Source organism: Ambystoma mexicanum, chromosome 10 (assembly GCF_040938575.1).
Source record: "Ambystoma mexicanum isolate Mex_15411 chromosome 10, UKY_AmexF1_1, whole genome shotgun sequence".
Classification (NCBI taxonomy): Eukaryota; Metazoa; Chordata; class Amphibia; order Caudata; family Ambystomatidae; genus Ambystoma; species Ambystoma mexicanum.
The window spans coordinates 1,439,060,098-1,439,081,199 of NC_090932.1; the positions used below are offsets into that span (position 1 = coordinate 1,439,060,098).

At 45.4% G+C, this 21,102-nt stretch overlaps 1 protein-coding gene across 8 annotated transcripts in view; it reads left to right on the forward strand.

The window, feature by feature from the left end:
• The window catches only part of HECTD4 (HECT domain E3 ubiquitin protein ligase 4), a 4,298,785-nt gene that overhangs the window by 672,866 nt on the left and 3,604,817 nt on the right, over positions 1–21,102 (forward strand). For all 8 annotated transcript variants that reach the window (XM_069619495.1, XM_069619492.1, XM_069619493.1 and 5 more), the window contains exon 19: positions 17,688–17,841. In XM_069619495.1, the coding sequence (XP_069475596.1) occupies positions 17,688–17,841 (154 nt within the window). The remainder of the gene's footprint in view (positions 1–17,687; positions 17,842–21,102) is intronic.

Consider the following 21,102-nt stretch of genomic DNA (forward strand, 5'->3'; position numbering starts at 1 on the left):
GTGGGCAAGGGTATGTTGTGGAGAAAGCTGCAATCATTGGGGATCCTGCATGGCCTCTTGAGGAGTATTGCCTTGAACCAACAAACAAGATTCAAAGTTCGACTAGATCAGCGTGGCACCCTTACTGGGTAGCTCATACACTGCAAAAGGTGTCGAGCAAGGTTGTTCCTTAGCCCCTATGCTGTTTAACCTATATCTGGCCGACCTAGGTGAGGCCCTTGCTAGCCAGTCCACCGTTCCACATAAACTTGGAGACGCTCTGATACAGTGGATGGGCTACGCAGACGTCCTCATACTCCTTGACTTGATGCCAGGCAGGCTCTAAGCCTCACTGGATTTCTTGCAATCATTTGCGGATGCTAATTCTCTGAAGGGAATTTCATGATTTTCAACCCTCGAATTAAGACTTCCTCTAGTGGCACATGAAGGGGAGCACACTTGAGGTAGTCTCTGATTATCGATATCTTGGTGTTCAATTGGACTCTAAACTTAGTGGGAAGAACCATCTTGAGGTTACAAAGACAAAGATTTGACAGATTGCGGGCGCCATTGGTTCCTCCCGCCCAGTTGGGCGGTGGGTACTCTCTTGGGGCTCTGCTCAGGCAATAACAACCTAAAATGTTGCAGATTATTTTATATGGAGCACAGACCCGGCCCCCAGCTCCCGTCAGAGCTCTCTAAACTAGAATACATGCTACTAAAACAGTTGTTTAGATTGCCTTCCCATGCTGCTACAGTGATGATATATTTGGAACTTTACTTCATTCCAATTCTGATCCGCTGCCGATTGGACTTACTATCCATATACTGGAAGCTGGCAAATGCTATTGATACCTCCTTGAACAATCGCATATATGGTGTCTTGCAGTCTAGAGCTAGCCGCATGTCCCATAATGACAATTAAGGGTTTTGCTGACAGGTGACTGGCGATGGCCCCAGCAATGTTCTTAGCATGCCCCTTAAGCAATTAAAACTGATCATAAACTATACTTCTCACTGCAAGTAGGGATCAATTGACTGTGAACCTTGCATGTAAAAGTAATGCCACTCTGTATATTGAGTATATCCAAGATGGGTAACAACTACCTAGCTATATCTGTCATTTTTTGGGTAATTCACTTGTTTGGGACTACCTCAGAATAAAGTTCTATGTAGTCCTTGGAAATCATGGTAGCATGGTTTAAAATTCCTAGACATGCTAGAATCTGTCGCTTGTGCAGGGAAAATGAACTGGAGTCCGCCAAACATCTCTTGTTCAACTGTAACTCCTTGACAAAACCCAGCGAAACGGAGTTGAGATCAGCCGGCTTGAATCCAAACCTTTCTGGGAACGATCTCTGGTTACTTTTCATGGCTAGGTGTCATGAAGCCGGCATTATTTACCCCACTTCTGTGGAGGAAGATTACTCAGATGTTCGCTTCTCTGACGGACTGAAATATCACTGTAATTGGAAGGTGCAAACGGAATGTGATTTTAATTTAACAAGGTATTAATTGTGGTTAAATTATCTGGATGGTTTGTATTAAAATTTGACTTTGGTTAACTATAAAATACTGTACTAAAATGTCTAGCATCTAGTAGTTTAGCATCAGGTCTACAACTCCACAGCTGCGCTGATTGCATGCAAGTCTGCAGCTCAAGCATTCATTAGGGCCGGCTGCCATCTTGGAACTGTTCTGTTCTAGATTGCAGGAAGGGGCCTGCACCGCATGGGCTCTCACTCCTGTACCCAAGTGGAGAACATACTGCAGTCTTTTTGATTTGGAGAATGCTTTGCAGGCCCCTACTCTCTAGGCTCGGAAATTGTCTGGGCTCCCAAAGTGGGTCTCTGCTGAAAGTATTTGTTGATGCTTACAGCCATAAGTCACAAATTTCAGGAGTGGATCAGCAAGGTGAAATATCCAGCGAACCATGTTGTAAACACATAGTCCTTTGAATGTGATTCTCAACTTTTACGAACTTTGGCAGCTCTTGCATAGTGGTCACTGGCCTATAGTGGGGCGAGACTAAGACTCATAGACTTGGGTTTGAAGTGCCTTCCCGAACATAGGCGTGTCTAGATTTCCCACTGCTCTTTTAGGAGGGTTTTATTTGGGAGTTCTACAAACCCTGTTCATTCTCAGTATGTCTTTGCCTTAAGATGCCTAACTATCCCATGGTCTTGTCTATTGGAACACACACTCTGGGGTGACCCCGATCGACGTTCACTCGAAACTCACTGTAAACACTAAGTGCAGGGCTTTACACAAAATGATGTGATGGCGATGTTCTAATGCTTGTAATACTATGGGAACCTTGGGACATCCATGCTCAACCTCCTCTGGACCCTACATCAGGGATTGGGCCATGGGAGCCAGCCAGCACTATCAACCCAGTCCCATCACCCTGCCTATTATATGCAACCTCATCAGGTTCCCCAATTAAAACAAATGTTGCTGTAGAAATGTCATTATACAACCTTAGAAAAAGTTATGCTTACGTGCTTGTGACCTGACCTAACACTTCTCCAGCATTGGATCTTTCATGGATTCACATGCTGTGAATATTTCCCGTCGTCAGGCTGGGAACCTCACTAACCTTAATATAGCAGTTTTCCTATGGAAAACTTCGACACTGAGTGTCCTATCGACATCTTTATGGGTGCTTTAGGTTGCGCCAATAAGACGTCCAGTATAAATAGCCCCGCCCCCACAGCTTCCCTTCAGATTTCAATCGTCTCCAAACTGTTGGATCACCTCGTGATCTCTCTTGAGAATTTTTTCTGCTCTTATGATTTTCGACGGCTTCATTGCTACGGTGTGTTCCAGGCCCACCATGTCATCTGTGGGCCCGAAAAAAATAGTTGTTGCGGCCATGCGAGACCTGCGGCCTAAAGAATGTCTATGAAGGGGATGGTCTTGGGGACTGTCTGTATTCTCTCTAGCCCAATTGCTCGGCTTCGAGTTTCAGAAAAGGCAGTGAGTGTTTGGTGACAAAGCCAAGGCAGACAGGCACGGGGTCCGGAGGCCCCGCTCCAGGCACGCAGGCACCACGTCCTGAGAAGTTGAATGATCCGAGTGGCCTCTCGGAGATGGCCAGGGATCCATTGCGCAGGCCCTCGTCTTCGGACAAGAAGTTGCATTCACATTCGTCCTAGTCTACGAAGAGGTTGTTGTCGTCGTCGTCAGGACCAGTGTCATTTGCGGTCTGGAAAAGTCTTCCAGATGCCATTCCCGTTCTGCATCCAAGCGGTCATCTTCGCTGGCGAAGCCCAGGCCGCCAGTTGGGCCTCGATTACACAGACAACTAGTTCAGCGACGATGGTGACCCCATCGACAACCACTTTGATGCCAGTGATTTCAAGCCCTAATAAGATACAGATCTATGCAATGATAGTGTGAGGCAAAGTTTGAACGAACATTACCGCTGACTGATATACCGTGCCTATAACAGTACAAACAGTTTTGGTGATAGAGGAACTGTGAAACACATTATGTCCTGGCAGGGACTATACCAGTATACAAGGCAAGTAAAATCACAAGAGGTCCGGGCAGGAAAGTACACCAGAAAATAGGAATTGCATAAAGAGTCCTGGCAGGGTAGTATACCAGGCGAGTTGCAAAGCTGCAAGAAATACTAAAGCAGGACAGTGTTTGCTAGACAAAGGTGACACTGGAGTTCAAGAAAGACTGTTACAGAACTTGTTGCCTAACAGGAACATTGTGAATCAAGGAGAGACACAAATTAACTGTTAATAAAAGAGGCATTGATATGCCATTTCAGAATCCAGGGGAAGGGATCCACCCTCTGGGGCCAAGGTCTTTCACCTTTTTACTTTACTTTGATAAATGTACAATGCCCACCAAATAACCCTGGGGCTTAAGGGTGTGGACAGAAAATATTGAAGTTAGACTAAATCAGGCCCAACATACTTAATACACAGCCACATAACTGGGCCAGTGATGATGGAAAACAGAAGCCAATGCTCCTTGCAGCAAGGCCAAGAAGCATTAAACAGCAGGAGAACATTTCCCTTGGAGCTATTCTAATTTTCAGTTGTGAACACTTTTTTGACAATATTAGGTTGAAGATATTTTGTTTCATACTTTGTTTTGTTTGTAGTGTGATTGTCAGGATAGGATGTTTTCTAAATAGGAGTTTCCTTACCTAAATACCAAAAACTAAGTATCCGTCAGGACGTGAATAACTGAAAAGGCCGTCCTTTGGTCAGAGAGGCATTTTTTTCAACCCATTTTCATTTTAATAAAAATCTTCATTCAAAAATAGGACAACTTTGTGTCCGGCTTTTATTTCTGACCCCGCACAGCAGAGGCCCAAGGAAGCCTGCAGTGCACCACTGCTTCAGAGAAGCTGGGAGTCCCAGCCAGACGGTGATTGCAGAAGAATGAAGCGGAACCGAGTGAAACAGGAAGTACCTGCCACTGCCTCCACTGAAGCCCAGAGAAAGAAAGAAAGGCAACATGATGCAGCACACTGCTCGGACCGGTCCAAAGGCAAGGACACGGATGTGCATGTGCTGGAGAGACCACCTCTACTACAGAGCAGCGCTGCTGTTGCAAAGACATGCAGCAGGACTCTAGAAGAAACTGGAGGGTGGTGAGGCTGCAATTGAGCCCACGCTGGGCTGAGAATATGAATACCTCATGAGGGGGTGAGAAAAGCCATCGACTGCAGCGGCTATTTGGGCATGAAGCCCACACAGTGCTAATGACCCTAACACCCGGGGAGGTGGTGATCGAAAGCAACCAGGAAAACTGATAAAGAAGCGCAAAGCCCACGCAGAAGCGCAAAGCCCACTCAGAACTGAGAAGCCGAATGCCCCAAGAGGGGGGTGGGCGAAGTAACAGACCTAAACTGCCTGAGCAGGCTCGAAGGCCACCGTGGATTAATGACCCAACTACTGTGGGGGGGGTCAGGGGTGAGTGCTGAAAGCAACCTCACAAAATGGGCTAAAGAAGCCCATGCAGGGTTGAATGGCCGAATGTCCCATTGGGTCAAAGAGGCAACCGCACAAACCGGGCTGAGCAGGCCCATAGCCAACATGTGGCTACTGATCTGAATAACACCAGGAGGGATAGAGAAAAGTAACAAAACAAAAAGGGCAAAGCAGGCATGTAAGCACATGCTTGGTTGATTGTACGAAAACTGCATGAATAGGAAGAAAAAAAGCAATAGCCACCAAAGGGCTGAAAAGGCCTGTAGCCCAGCCGGGGCTAATAAAACGACCCCCACAAGGGGCGGAGGGGGGGTCAGAGAAAGGAGACCGCAATCAGAGTGGAACAGAGTTGAAGCCTACTCAGGGCTATGATTGTGAATGAACCAGGAGGAATAACGAGTGAACTTTTTTTTAGTAATTACTTGCCTATCCAGGTCGAGAGAACTCATGCCAGGAGACGGGATAAACTAGAGACTCTACAAAGATCATTATTTGAACCAAAGAGAACCATTGAAAGAAATGTTTTTCCTTTGTTGAGCGTTATACAAAACCAATTACCAGAAGCGACTGTGAACTCTTTGGTGTTGGGGGGTGGGAGGGGGTAGGAAACCAGCCACCACAAAATGGGGGTAACCCAAGACTGAGCTGAATCTTAGCTTATTCTTTCATTCTTTCTTTCCCGTTGCCACTCTCGATGGAGGACCGAGTTTTGTACCATTATTGTCACACGTGTAGATCTTTTAATTTTAATAAGAACTTGGAAAACATTTATTTTATTTGATTTATTTTATTAATTTATAAAGTGTACCCCAGCCCGTAGGCATCAAGGTGCTGTTAGACATACATTACACAGACGTACAGTAGAATGCTTACAGAATGCAGTGGAATGGTTCCAAAATTTAGGGTACAGGTTATGCATAGTTACATGGGAATAGGGGGGCGGGTGGAGTGCAAGAGAGGAACGTGTGGACATGGTTTTAGGTGAACCATTTAATACACATCATACACAGTACATGTTTAAAAGCATTAATATTTGTGAGGGCTCGTCTCAACCTTCTACTAACATATAGTGACAACTGCGGGGGGCAGGGGAGGCAGACAGTCTAACACAGTTAAAAATCTCCAGTGCCTGCACAACAGTACATTGTAAAGGATGCTTGTGTTGAATTGAAGGCTAGGTTGTGTCATGAACCACTGATTAGGTCCATTTTGGACTTCGTGGTCCATGATGCATCGCGGTCTGAACTCTGTGATCCTTCCAACATGGCCGTCAGTTTAAAAACGCTGCTTACCAGCCCTTGCGCGTTACGTTCAACTTCCTACTAAACAGCCACGCCCCCGTGGCTCTGCGCGTCTCAATGCTACAGCTTGGAGTAGCTAGACGTGTGTTGCCGGAGTCCGCTCGGTGCTCTCTTCTGAGTCCTTGTTCACATCTTCCTAATTGTATTTCCCATTCGTTCCCTTTTCTTTCCTTACCTACTTCCGTGCTTCATTCCTGGATCCTTCTGTGCTCGGTCCACTGACACTTTCGTATTTCCGAGCCCGGTCACTGTTTCCTTCCTGGTTCCCAGTCCTGGATGTTTGAACGCTACCCAGCGAAGGGTACTCGTAAACCTCAGGCTGGAATCCGAAGACCTGTGCAGGGGCCTGAATAAATCCCGGAACAGTGCGGAAGAAGGAAGGCACTTCCAAGAAGGTCGCAAGTAAAGAGAAACAGGTGAGAAGGGGAGAGACTTGTGACAGGTGGCCTTAAACCTTTACACATAAAAAACACAAGGCATTCTCCAGCATGCCAGCTCAGACTGCACTCTCATCTAGAACATCATTACCTAATTTCAGAACATTATTTATGTATTACATTTATTTAGCGCGCCTAACTGAACTTAATAATAATGTTACATTGCAGAGACTTGGTTATACAGTATAGTCACAGGTATAGTATTGATGCAAGCTTGTACAGTTGCATTAGTCACATGCGAAAATTCAGTTACAATTCAAGTTTAGTCTTTTTAGGGAAACGTATACAGTATATGGTATCCCAGTTTCTAGTTATGCTGTGTCAGTCTTGTCTGCGGTTGGTAGCCAGGGGGGGATTCCTAGTGCTCATTAGTGGCACAAGGTGGATTCTTAATATCCTGGTTGAAAAGCCATGTTTTTAGTTTTTTGCGAAAGGACCATAGTGAGGGGTCTGTCCTTAGTTCTGAAGGCATGGCATTCCAGTAGTTGGCTGCGACAACAGGGAAGCTGGAGCCTCCTGCTTTTTGTCTTTTATATCTTTGTGTGGTCAGTTGCCCTAAGTAGGCCGACGGGTTGGTCTGGCCGATTGAGCTTTGGAGATTAGATTTGAGAGGTAGCGTGGAGCGGTGTTAATATACATTTGTGGGTGAGAGATAGTATTTTGAATTTAATACAGCCTCTTACTGGTAGTCAGTGAATGTTTCTTCTAGTTGTGGTTATGTGGTCTGATTTTGGGATATTAAGCACCACTCTGATTGTTATTTTGGACTGTCTGGAGCTTCTTAATGTTTTTTGGTGAGGAGCCTGCGAAGATGTCATTGCAATAGTCGATCCTAGAGAGGATCAATGCTCTGGCCAGTGTGACACGGTTCTCCACTGTAAGGTAGGGTCTTCATGCAGTGATAGGTTTGGCAGTGTATGTTGACGCCGATGTGATGGCATTAACTTGTGGTGTCATGGTTCTATGGGAGACATGCTAAGGCATGCAGGTCAGAACATAGAATAACATGGATGTACTTCACCACATCTTTCTTTCAGGGCTGGGGTGTTCACATCTAAGACACTTTGGAGAGTGACCTCTGGGATGTTTTGAAGAACTTCTATCACCTCAATCTACTTGAATTTGAGACAGTCAGACTGATATTTAAGGCTTTCTTGACATTCGTCAGGAACAAGTCACTACTGATCCTGATTGATAGCACAGCTGCCATCCACTATCTAAACAAAAGGAGTTAAGCGTGGGTTCATTTAACCTGTGAAGGGAGGGTATGCTTCTCTGCGTTTTGAGAATCAAATACAATGTGTACCTCATGGTGGCCCACCTGACGGGGGAGAAACAAGCGTACAAGCATATTCCGTCCGTCAGCTGATGAGTTGTCCCACTATTGGAAGTGGAGTTATGTTGGCGGGCAGATCTTCCAAATGTCAGGCTTTCCCCAAGTAGACTTTCCACAAGAAATTCATGCAGTTCTGCTTGGAGAGGTTTTCCTCTGGGAGTTACCTTGATGATCTCCCGGGAGTTCAACCTGGCGTATGCTTTACACCTCATTTCCTCTTAATCCCATGGTCCTGCAGAATCTTAATGATTGCAGGGCAACAATGTAGGAAACACTAAACTGCATCTTGCCACAGCTATTTATCAATGATGACTATTGCCCATAATAATTTACTAAAACCGCTTCTAGTCTCCCGCTTTGAACGTATGCAGGGCCATCCTCACCTACTAACTGAACATCATTCACACATGTGCATCAAACCGATATTTCAGGTCATGCACTCCATCCCTATAACTATTTTAGGCTTACTGGTATTAATCAGCTGCATTAGCATACCTTATCCTAATCACATACCTTCAACTCCAGGGCCAACTCCCAGACATACACTTTCTGGGACATAGCCAAGACCACTATCATGCTCTCTCCTACCATGACTGTACCACTACCTTAGTCAAAACGTATTAGACCGACAACATTCTTTGTAGCACTAAATCCAGTCGCTGATAATCTCACGCCCACAGGCAGTATAATCTCTAGTCCAACTTGCTCACTAACTCCAGACCAATGGATTCAACAATATGCCACTAGGCCAACACCCTTCCAACCTTGTTCTAACTTCAGAAATGATAGGCTTGCATCTAGACTGAATAAGATCTACATACCGTCCTCCAATCTGAATGACAAAATGAATACTCAAAACTCATCTAAGAAGAGATTTAAACACAAAGCTAACCAAGATACCAACAACCTCACCGGTCAGAAAACCTCACTCTATCCGCCCAACCTACCCAAAAATAACTTGCCACTTATTAAAGGTGCACTTATTAACGCCAGATATATGGTAGCTCATGCACTAGACATTGCCGACCTTATAATTTCTAGCTAGATTTTCTAGCTATAACAGAGACCTGGCTCCATGCAGCAGCAGGACCAACCGTCTCACTTGGTATACGTGAGAATTATACCATACTAAGGCTAAATAGAGAAACATCTAAAGGAGGTGGCATTGCCTCCATTGCCAAAACTAAATCGGGATTAAGGGTCTCGACACATCCTCCATCCCCTCAGAACTCCTGACAGTCAAACTGCCACTCACAGGAGCATCAAACTATAACTCTTCACCTTATATACAGACCACCCGCCTCTATTTCAACATTTGAGAAAGATATCACTTCGCTATTTACTACAAACACGAAACCTATCCTTCAAATCATAGTACTTGGAGACTTCAGTCTCTGTCTCAATGATTTGAATGACGAGAATGCCTCTGCACTCGCTAACACCATTACTGAACTAGGCTTCACTCATAGGATTAACGAGCCAACCCACACAAAAGGAAGAACCTTAGACTGGGTTGCTGATCTCAACTGTGAGAATACAAGAACATAAAACAAACCGTGCGCTTGGACTGATCATCATCTTTTATCCTTCACACTTCAAGACAGCTCACAGCCTAATCTGACAAACCTCCAGGCACCACCATTACTCTCTAGAAACAAAAGCAACATGACAATGGAAAATGTACTTCCGCTACTCCATCTTATCACTAAACCCACGTCCATAAGCTCAGACCCAGCAGCTCTAGTAGTTTTATACAGGTCTACGCGCAATCAAGCCATTGATAAAATAGCACCCCTAAAAATGTGCAAAGGTAAACCACCTGCTCACCTTAACTCCTGGTTCACCCCGAATCTTAAAGCGATATGGAATGAAAAAAGGAATGCGGAATCCCTCTGGAAAAACAACCTTACAGCGTTGAACAAGGATAGTCTTACAAAATCGCCTTAAGATATAAATCTGAGATCCTCCAAACCAAACGAGACACGTACATTGACAGAATTAACATAGGTAGCTCAATTACAAGAGAACTCTTTGTCATCTTAAGAGAACTAGAGTCCCCCTACTCCTCCATTTGATACTTGCATCAAGGACAAGACTTGGTGTACAAATATTCAAACAACGTTGTCCAACAAAATATCTCTTCTACAAGAAAAAATTGAAGCTAAAAAACGAAACCTCTCTAATGACCCAGCGTTGCAGGGGTCAGACGATTCCAACAAAACCATGCAATCAGTTTAAATTTGCCCCGGTTTCTATCCACGAAGTGGAGGACATAATAGCCTCCCTCAAAACTTCCAGATGCCAGGGAGACATTTGCCCGGCAACAGTAATCAGAGGCAGCTAGGGACCTAGCCCCTTTCATCACCACATTAATCAACTCTTCATTAGACTCTTGCACCGTCCCAACTAATCTAAAGGACGCATGGGTCCTCCCTCTTTTAAAAAAACAAAACAATCTTGACCCTAATATTACGAACAATTGCAGACCTATAACTGTCCCAATTCTCGTGAAAATCTTAGACAAGGCAGCCTACCTACAGTTACAGACCTACCTTGAGGCTAACAATCTTCTAGGACTCTGTCAGTCAAGGCACATAATCTGCTCTTATTGATTTGAAAAATCAAATGGATGAGATAAAGGACAAAGGGAAACTTGCCCTCTTCCTGTTGGACCTGTCTGCCGCTTTTGATTTAGTGGATTATGAAGTACTCTGTAAGCATTTGTCATCCGCTGCCCACTTTTCCACTGAAGCCACGGCCTGGATTCAGTCCTTTTTGAATAATCGCTCCATGAGTCTTCTCACTCAGTGCATCAACGGAACCAGCACCTATAACCTGCAGAGTGCCGCAGGGCTCGTGTGTCTCGCCCACAATGTGTATTTTTTCACCAAGCCTCTTTTTGAGACCTGGACAATCTGGGTGTCACCTACACTAACTATGCAGATGATACTCAGATTCCCATTCCCATCTCTGCTGATTATGACACTGACTCTACACTGTTAATTGGCTTGTCAGCAAGACTAAACCAACTAAGCAACCAGTTTAGATCATTTAACATTGACGGTATCAATATCAAAGTATCTAAGGAGGTAAACACTTTGGGCTTTTACCTTGACTCAGCTTTGAACTTGAACAGACAAGTCAATGCTATAGCCTCGGCTACAGCTTATACATGTAAATTAATCAATGCCTGCAAACCGTTTCTCTCTACAGCAAGTGGGACTACCTTGGCAAGAGCTCTAATTCTTTCAAAATGAGACTATTGTAATGCACTCTATCTTGGGTCAAGTAAACACAATGTTAATAAACTGCAAATGCTGCAAATGAATGCAGCACATCTCGGATGCCAGACGTAACACTAAATGGCTATCATTCAAGGATATAATCAATTTCAAATCATTAACCCTCACCCACAAATGTCTCTCCAACTCAGCCCCTAAATACTTAGTGAATACGTTCTCTAAAAATATATCAGAACGTCCTACCAGAATCTTGCACTCGCAATGCCTCAAGGTCCCCTGATACAAGCACAAGAAAGTAGTGGGAAGTAGCGATCAGACCCCTCCTTCTACAGCTTTAGAAAAAAGACCAAAAGCTGGCTCTTTTCTCTTGATATACAACCTGCCTTATTCTGCTACTCATGCTCATATCTATATTACTCTGCCTGTTTGTATATATCTGTAAAGTATCAATGTAAATTCACAATGTAATGTAATTCTCATATAGCGCTATTTAAATAATTTCATGCATCTGTTCTGTCGTGTAACCTATTCTAAATTGCTATGTAACCTGTAACGTGCCCAGATAACCATGTGTTTGGTGCGCTATATAAATAAACAAACCATAATTTTGATTCCCTCCTCCCATCCCCCAAATTTTGGCTGGAGCAACTGACTGGTTCACAGTACTGCTGAATATAATGGTGGTACATCCACCTTGGAAAATAAAATAAAGATTTGACTTCTCTGAGGAAACTGGGAGGTTTCTTCATCCCAGTGTGAACCAAATGAATATTCATGCCTGGCTTTTGAAAGCATGAGGTATCAAAATTATAATTCTTTTTATTTAAGATGATGTGAATGTTCTGTTATCAGCAAGGCGTCAATTCACAAAGTTCATTTATGCTACTAGACTGTACGTGCTCTATTTTTTGGGATGAGAAGAGAGCATGGCCACATTGGCTTGTCTTTTGTCAGTTGATTTGGAATTTGTGTTGTCGTTTGCCAGGAAACATCTAATCATTGACACAGTGAGATCTATTTAGTGTTGCAAGAGAACCTCTGAAAAAGCACCATTTCTTATTGTTCCAACAATTATCCAGTTTGACTGGTCTGATGGTTTCTTTTCCATAGACTGTCTTTAATACAGAAACCCATAACAAGATCACATGTAATGTGTTAGGTGGTGGGACATGGGTGAAACTAGAGCCTGGTGGCACCACCCACTCAATGATGCAAGTCTTTGAGGTATATGGGGGCTGCCAAGCTTTCCCAGAAACCAGCCTTAGAACAATGCCACCCTATCACTTCTCTGAGAGTTCCACCCATATTGCTTATAGGCAAGTAGTGAAAGTGAGTAGAGGACTCCTCCAATGGTGTGTACTCCAATAAACAAGGTAAGAGGAAGGTAGGTATAGACTGGTATGAAAAAGATCAAAAATCAAAGCAAGGCTGTGAGTGTCCATGGTTGAAACCCTGCCTCTCCCCCAACCAAAACCCTCCAGTTCCAGTGAAAGTCCAAGGTGCACCTTTAAAACTCCTGTATTCAGAAGGAGAAACTTGTCGCCTTATCTGTCCCATCTCTTGATCCAGCCTTGCTTTAAGTCCCTTAGACACAAACCAGACGTCCCTGGTAAATATAACAACTCCATCAGTTGGTCAAAGACCCCGATTCAAGAGCTAGGAGCCTTCAAAGGAGCAGAGCGTCATGTACAGAGAACATTGTGCTTACAATCTGGATAACTGGGTACTTTACCTTGCGGTTCCACTCCCTGTTGATGCCTATGGCTCAAATAATGTGAACGTCAGAAATGTGTGTAGGCACGTCTCACAGACCCTGCTCTCATATGCAGGGATATGGAGAGCGGGGCCCTGCATATCTTTGTGCAAATCAGCAAGACTTCAGCCTGTTGACTGCACATTTACAGGAGGGAAAGCGTCTTCGGTATGTCCCTACCAGTCAACCAAACTAAAACAATCCCAAGATGGCGGACAGTTTACTTCCCAGGGTCACCTACCTGAGCTAATCTGTACAACCAAAAGAAATGCAGCTTGGGTATTTTGTCCTCCTGGCTCGATATAGCCAATCCAGGAGCACATTGGAAACAACACCGCTGTTGACAGTAACTTAACGATTATCCACTAGGCCAAGAGGAGAGGCAGAGACATATTAGTAAAAGGAGTGGAGCAGGTGAGGGAAGTGCAGAGGAGAAGGGTGGATTGAAATGTAAAGAGTATTCACAAGCGTATAAGATGAAAATGAGTAGTGGATTGCGGCACTATGGGGCGAGATGAAAGGAAAGAGACAAGTGATACAGAGAAGTAGTGGCAAGTGAAGAAAGGAGCAGGAAGGGGACATTGGTGGCTTTGGGGTGGACCTTTGCAGAAACTCCTCAGTTGGTGGAGATGGCGGAGCAAACGGAGAAGGAGAATACTACAGCAGCCCATTTTCCCTAGGTGATCCTAGCTAGGATAACAGTCAGTGGACAACCATGTCTGACGACCAAGACCCAGTGGTGGCGGTGGCAACCTAGGATGATGAGCAGACGACCAACATCCTGACAAATGCATCTCCCCAAGCAAGGAGCACAGTGCACATAAAATCATAAAGTATGTGGGTGACTCTGCCGCTCTCTCATAAAATCTGCTATCCTGCAATGATTACAGACTGAGGACTACAGCCTTAAAAGAAAGTTTTTTGATTTGCTTATTTTCTCCCCATTTACCACAGCCATCCTTCATCTCTTCCTTTAATCTTATAATAGAGACCCTTAAAACTTCTTATCTGGTTTCAAGTTATCTGTTGATCCTTCGATTGGTGACCAGCCTTAGTTTGATTGTTACTTTCCTGATGGTCGTTCACTGTGATCCTATAGAATCGTGTCCACCGCCTTGACTGACTCTAATAGTTGCTTGTCTATTTTCACTTAATTGGGCAAGAAGCAATTCGGAGCTCTGTCTGTTTTGCTTCGCCCTGGCCCCCCAAGGAGAATGTAGCCTTGAGGATTTGTTCTTCCTTACCTTTCTGAAGTTCGTGTCAGTGTTCCGTTTGCAGTAGATCAGTCCCCCATTTCTTTCCTCCCAGGCAGAGTTTCCACAGCCTTCAGCCCAAATAACATGTGAGCTCAGCTAAAATTCTGCAAGATAACCACACGTTGATTGGATTTGCTGGGCTGTGAAAGTAGAGGGCTGTTTCAAGCAAATCATAGCTTTATGAATCCTATCTGATTCCACCCAGGGAGTCCGTCCTAGTGGTACCTCCTTTGGCATGACACTGTCTGGCCATATTGCCTCTTACTGGCTACTGTGTGCGCCAGTGATGGAGGACTTGTCTCCCTTCGCTTCTGTAATGTTTTACTGTTGTGGCGTTTTGTGCTTTTGACCTCTTCTGCCTTTGCTTTTCTGTGGGTCTTGCATTGAGATGTGTGATCATGAGTTGAACCGTTCGTGCCCATCTCCTCTCCCTTGACACTTGTCTGACCTATATGTTGCAAGACTGTGAAGGCCAATGCTCCCCTCTCCACTGGTGGTGCCAAAATTGTGCCTTATAAATCAGTAATAAATAAATAGAGTTGCCTCTTGGTTCAAAGGTCATTTCACTAGGAGCCAAAGACTTCCTCTGCAGGGGGGTTTCTTTATGGGAAATCTGCCAGGTGGCATTATGGGTGAGCCCTCATGACTTCACAAAGCATCGCTGAATTGACTCTTGCTGAGGGAGCATGCTGGGCGCTTCATCCTCCAAAGATTGAATCTGTGGAGCAGATTCCTCACATCCTCCTCCCTCGTTTTCGCCGACTGAGTCATTAAAGATATCCACAGGAGGTGTAACAAAGTCCCCTGCCTAACCCTGTGGACTGACAGTGGGAAGGTCAAATGGGCCGGGTTCCTCATGAGCTAGTGGATGCTAGCCCTAGAGCTGGTATATAGGGGCTCCCCTGACCACTGCAGCAAGTCAGGGCGGGGGGGGAGTCAGAGGAGCCCTCTAGCACCACAGATTCCCATGACCACCCAGGGTGACTGGACGGTTTGTAATCTCATAAAGAAACCCCTTATTAGAACGTTGACCTACTTGGACAGCCATGTCCGCTTCCTATCAACCCCAAATACCCAGCATATGAAATGGTCTTCACCTGTATGGAAACAAAGTTGCAAAATGTTAGTCACCATTGAACAGAGAAATACATTTCTCGCTTCGGCACTGATGCCGAGGGGGAAAGGTTCCTATTATGATTCCTACTAGTGCAGATGGAAGAAAGCTCTGTGGATACAAGTTTGCCCATGGACACTCATACACGAATTTGTGTATTGCACAAGAAAATGAAAATAAAAAAATCCTTTCTTCTGCTCCTGTGAATGCTGTGGGATACGAGTTGCAATGTTGGAAATTCCACAGAGAAAGCCTTATAATTATACCAGACAGCATCACATGCTAACTAGAGGGTTTTCAGACTTTTAATTCACCCGCTAAGAAACCAGAGGCACCCAGGGTAAAAGCGGCATTTTAATCAGAGGTTCAAAGGGGATGGAGGAAACCCCCTGCACATGTGCAGGGCAGTTCAGGAATCCAAGATGGCTGCAGAACTTAATGTAAGCTTCTGTTTTCAGCCCACATGTCAGCAAGCCCATGGCGCAACTACAGAACCATGTAGCCCACACTACCCTTGTGTAAGCAATGTCCACAGGCACCACAATAGGGAAGGGGGACACTCTGTAAAAAGCAGTCACTTCAGTGTGAGGCGTTTGAGTAAGGTGTTTGTAGGAGTTTGGCGAAGTAGATCTTTTGAAATGGGATGTAGTGGAGAGCTGGTGGTTCGAAGGGAGACTTGGAGGTTGGAGGAAGGGTATTTAATGATGCTGCAGGCAGAAAGCACTGAGGAAGTCGGAGGATTAACACCATCTGGAGAGAGTTAGTTTTGAGGAGGTTGGAGGGAGAGACTATTAAGGAGGCAGTTCGGGGAAAGATGCCACCTGTGGGTGGGGCTTGCAGGTTAAAAGGAAATGATTGAACGTGGAGGTTTGAGAGTAGACCCCTTATCTGGGGAGGAGAATGGAAGAAAGCTAGAGCAGGAGATACTTCCATTCTGTCTGTGAAGGCGGGAGGGTGACAGTTGACTCCCATAGTTACTAAGAGCAAGAAAGTTCTGGCAGACCAGGTTGGTCAGGGCATACTTCAGTGGTTGGAGGAGGTATGAGAAGAATGCAATATCGCTGAGTTTCAACAAGGTTGCATCAGGGACCATCGGGAGAGGGTTTCCAGGGGAACAGAACCTTGCAGGAAATGAGCGGAGTTCCTGAGCCTGATCCCCCAGAGCCCTGAAGAATCTAAACCCTGTGAAAGTAGATGCAGTGGTATTTGGAACTTGTGGAGGAGAAAATCTGTAGCACCTGGGCAAACTACTGAACTGCATATTAGGGCGAGTAAAAGCCCAAAACAATACTTTGAGACTTTCATTTCTTTCCATCATATTTACAGACACTGTACCTGGTATTTTGCAGATCCTTTAGAGAGACTTTGGAGCATCCTGGTAGAAAAACCTTTAGAGCATGATTGAGCTACCTTATCCACCCTGATGAATCGCCCCATGATTAATGAAAGCTGATCATAGTTGTACTTCTTCCCCATTGTGTTTATAGACACTCAATAACTCACTTCTAGCTTAACCACATCATTTTCTCTTGATTTGCATTACTTCCACATCTCTTGTATTTTATACAACCAATCTTGTGCAGTCTTCCAAATCAACCTCCTTGGTGAAAGAGGGAAAGCATCCATCAGAAGAACAAGTAACTTAACTTTTGTAATGTGTTTTGTTATAGATACAGTATTCTTCCTACAGATTTCCTCAGATACCATACTGCCTGGCCCAAAGTCAGATTGTTTTTAATCGTATTGGCACCTTCACCATCCCTTTGAGTTTCAGCCAATTGAAAATTGTTTTTAAAATTGGTATTAAAAGGATGCTCATGGCTAAACCATGGCATCACCTCCGGGATGTTAGTAGTGCCATTGACACTACTTGGACACTATGAAGGGTTTCCAGAGCATTCTATGCCCCGATGCGTGTTTCAAGAGACGGGGGGGAAAAACATCCAGGGTACAAATTTGAAGTTGCAAGCAACTAGATGGACATAAAAAATAATTTGGCCCTTGTTCTCGACATGGGAATAGCACACCATTTCTTACTCGCCAAGAGTTAGTGTTCACACACTACAGACAAGAGCATATTTTGAGGCCTGCAGTACGCATAAGGAAAACCATTACGGACTTTGAGTAACTTGGTCATTAATTCCATTATGTACCTCTCCTCTTGCTGTGGATTTGCCATTACGCCAACACAAAGTAACAAAGCTACTTTGACCATTTTGACATACATGATTGTATGTATTGCTCTCTTGTAATATTGAATGATCAAATGTGCTGTTGTCATGCTCACTCTTTTCAATTATTTTTTTTGCAGGCTAAAAGGCTTAGAACAAGTAACCAAGGCCACAATGCTTGGACACCTTCTTCCAGTGTTGTTGACTACTCTCATGCATCCAAATTTACAGACATTAACAATGGCAGATGCACTGATGCCACAGCTGGTACAGCTTGTTCTGTATACTAGTCAGGTAAGTCATATGTGTAATCAAACATAAAATAATCATATAATAAAATGCATTTGAGCATAGTTAGTGCAGCATTATTATTGCACCATTAGCCTGCTTCTTTGTATTTTCTATTTCCCAGCCTTGATCTAGATTCGTATTCCTCCTACTCAGTATGCAATGTGTGACCTACATATTACATTTGCCACCATGCTTTCTGTGCTCTTTGTTCCACTGATCAGGAAGGACCGAGAGTAATTGCCTGCAGTTCAGGCTCTTGCAGTACAACCTCCCCAACTAGAGCTCTTCAAATTTGGGGCCCGGTACAACTCCTCCTGTGAAGCAACATATTTCCTACTTGAGTATCTTGCCTCATATATGGGAGCTGATGCACAGCAAGACCTTCTCTATGTACAAGTCGCTAGTGACCCTGAAAGGAATCGTACCAAAATGTCACCACGATTGTGGACACATTACCAATACTGCGCCTGAGCGCTGAACACAAATCCTGACCCCCATTTCTGCGCCCAAGCAGAGTGGTGGTTGCAGGGGTGTCCCCCGCTTACCATTACGGTAAGCGGGGGACACCAAAAACAAGGACCCTTCGGCGTCGGCACTGCCCCACGTTAGTGGGAGGAACTGACGCTGTAGCGTTAGAAGGCAGTCTGCAGTGTACACAGAAGTGATCATAGATTCACCCCAAGCATGAGCCGAGTGATTTATTTATAAAAGTTGATTTATTTGCTTTGCCAGGATAGATGTTCCCTTTCTTTAGGGTTTCAAAGCATCCCCCCCATTAAACAGTAGTCTCTGCAACATTTGTCTTTTCCCAGCCTTAGTTCTAAGTTCATCTCTCCCTTTTTCCCCCCCTCTCCCTCTCACTCCCCCTTTTCTTTCTCTGATTTCTTTGTAGCCACAGTATATGGTTTTACTTTTGCTGACTTTGCACAGGCCACAGCCTTTTACCTGTTTACGGAACACAGCCTCTGTCTTCTCTGAGTCAAAAGTTACCCTTACTCACCATCTTTGTACCCTGCACACCTTTTTTTCCCCTTGAGGAAAGCTGCATTGTTCAGTCTTCGCTTCATTGCTGTTGTCCTCTTCCACTTTCCTCCCCTCTGAGGATTTTCCCTTTCTCTCGACCTTCCTACTCACTCCAGGGTTTCTTTTTCACTCCACTTTCCTCCTCTCACCAAGCTTACAATTTTACTCCACCTTCCGCTGCTTTCTGGGTTTTCTTTCACTACAACTTTCTCCACTCTCCAGGTTTTACAGATTGCCACCTCCTTACTCCTCTGATGGTCCCCTTCTTCACTTCAGTTCTTGCCTCTTATCTAACAGTTTCCAACCTCCCCAGTTTTACAATTTGCTGACTCTGCACTCCAAAACTCCTTTTCAATGGATTGCCTTTTCCTGCATCTCATAGATCTCCTCATCCCGCTCTGCTGCTTGTAAAAAGCTTCGACAGGGGGCATAATGGACCTTGACTCGCTCGTCGATCTGTCTTGCTCGGCTCCAGACGTGCCGACTTGTATATATACTACGTCACTACGCCCTCTTCCTCAGTTCCGTTTTTCCGCTTACTCGACACGCTGCTTTTGCATACTGCTTTGAGTCCTTGACTCTAATTGGAAATAAAATATCAGCTTTGACATTTGTTCTCGACCGTGAGATGTCCGCGCCCCATATTTCAGGGTATAAGCATTGCATGGACTGTGGTTATAAGATGGCGGTGACCAACCCTCACGATATCTGTTTGTGGTGCCTCGGCAATGGTCACGACACTGAGGGGTGCTCTTCGTGCACGACAATGAATCCGAAGTCCCTTTGGGAGCGGGCAGCCCAACTCATGTTGGGCTGACCGCTGTCAAAATCACACGCGCGGTCGACTGTTCAGTCCTCGGAGGCCGAGACGGAGGTGCCTACCAGTGAGAAAGAAAAAGCAAGATATTGGCGCAAGACAAAGAAGCGGTCCCACTCACAGAGCCACTCTTCCTCGTCATCCTCCCATAAAAAGAAGAGGCATCATTGTCACAATTCCGACTCCTCATCGGAGTGAGGTAAGTCGTCGGCAGGGCCGACAACTCGTCAGGAATGGGAGGGGAATTCAAATTGCAAATGTTCCCAATGGCTGAAAAGGCGACTGTAGGTGCGGGTACGCCCTCCAAACAGCAGGCCCTGGTGGCTTCAGCGGTGCTCAGTACCGCCAATGTCATCGGCCGTCGCCTGAGAATTTAGTAAGCCCTCAAGACCCGGACCTTCCTGTGAGCCTCAAGGCTCCGGCTTTCTCAACACACCCCCGGTACCCAAGTCTCTAAAGGACAACACCTCAGTGCCGATGGAAGATGAGGAGGTGGCCAGGCAGTTTCTGCAAATGGGCATGGACGTGGCAGTCTGCATTGGCTGGTCAGTGGGATCGGCAGTGGTTCTCAGGAGACAGGCCTACCTGCGCTCCTCAGACTTTTCCCCTAACGTCCAGAACAGGTTACTGGACATACCTTTTGAAGGAGAATTCCTTTTTGGTCTGAAAGCAGGTGACTCCTTGGAAAAGTTTAAGGAGTCAAAGATTGCTGCATAATCACTGTGCCGAACTGCACAGCCAGCCAAGTCTGCCTTCACTTTTGCCCTGAGGGGCAAGGGCTAAAGCCATTACACGCCCTATGGTATGAAGGTGCAGCTCCCGCAAGCCACACAGTGGCAGAAGCTTTTCTTGTGCTCCAGAAGGGGCAGGGGGAATTCCAGAGGGCAACAGCAGCGGGGGCCGCTCTGTCCCCAAAGCCGCCTTGTTTTTCCCCTTCCACAGATCACCGGTTGGTGGATGCCTGTCGGAGCATTGCCCCAATGGCTGGCGATTACCTCCGGCGCCTGGGGTCCTAGAGCTCGTATGGTGGGGCTATTGTCTGCCCTTCTTGAGGAAACTTCCGGATAGGCCCCCCCACTCACCATCACCTCAGTGTTAACCGGAACACAAGCTCCAGGAAGAACTGCAAGCCTTGTTGTGGAAGGGTACCGTGGAAGAGGTGCCTCCCGAGCAGAGAGGGTCAGACTGGTATTCTCAGTATTAACTGATACCCAAGAAGGGAGGAGATCTCCGTCCCTTCTTGGACCTCAGGGCCTTGAAAAAGTTCCTGAGGAAGGACAATTTCAGGATGGTGATGTTGAGGGAGATTCTCCACGCTCTCGAGCTGCAGGACTGGCTGGTGTCCATAGATTTTGAGGGCGCTTACTTCCAAGTGCCGATACATCACAAGCACAGGAAGTTCCTGAGGTTCCTCATAAGGGACA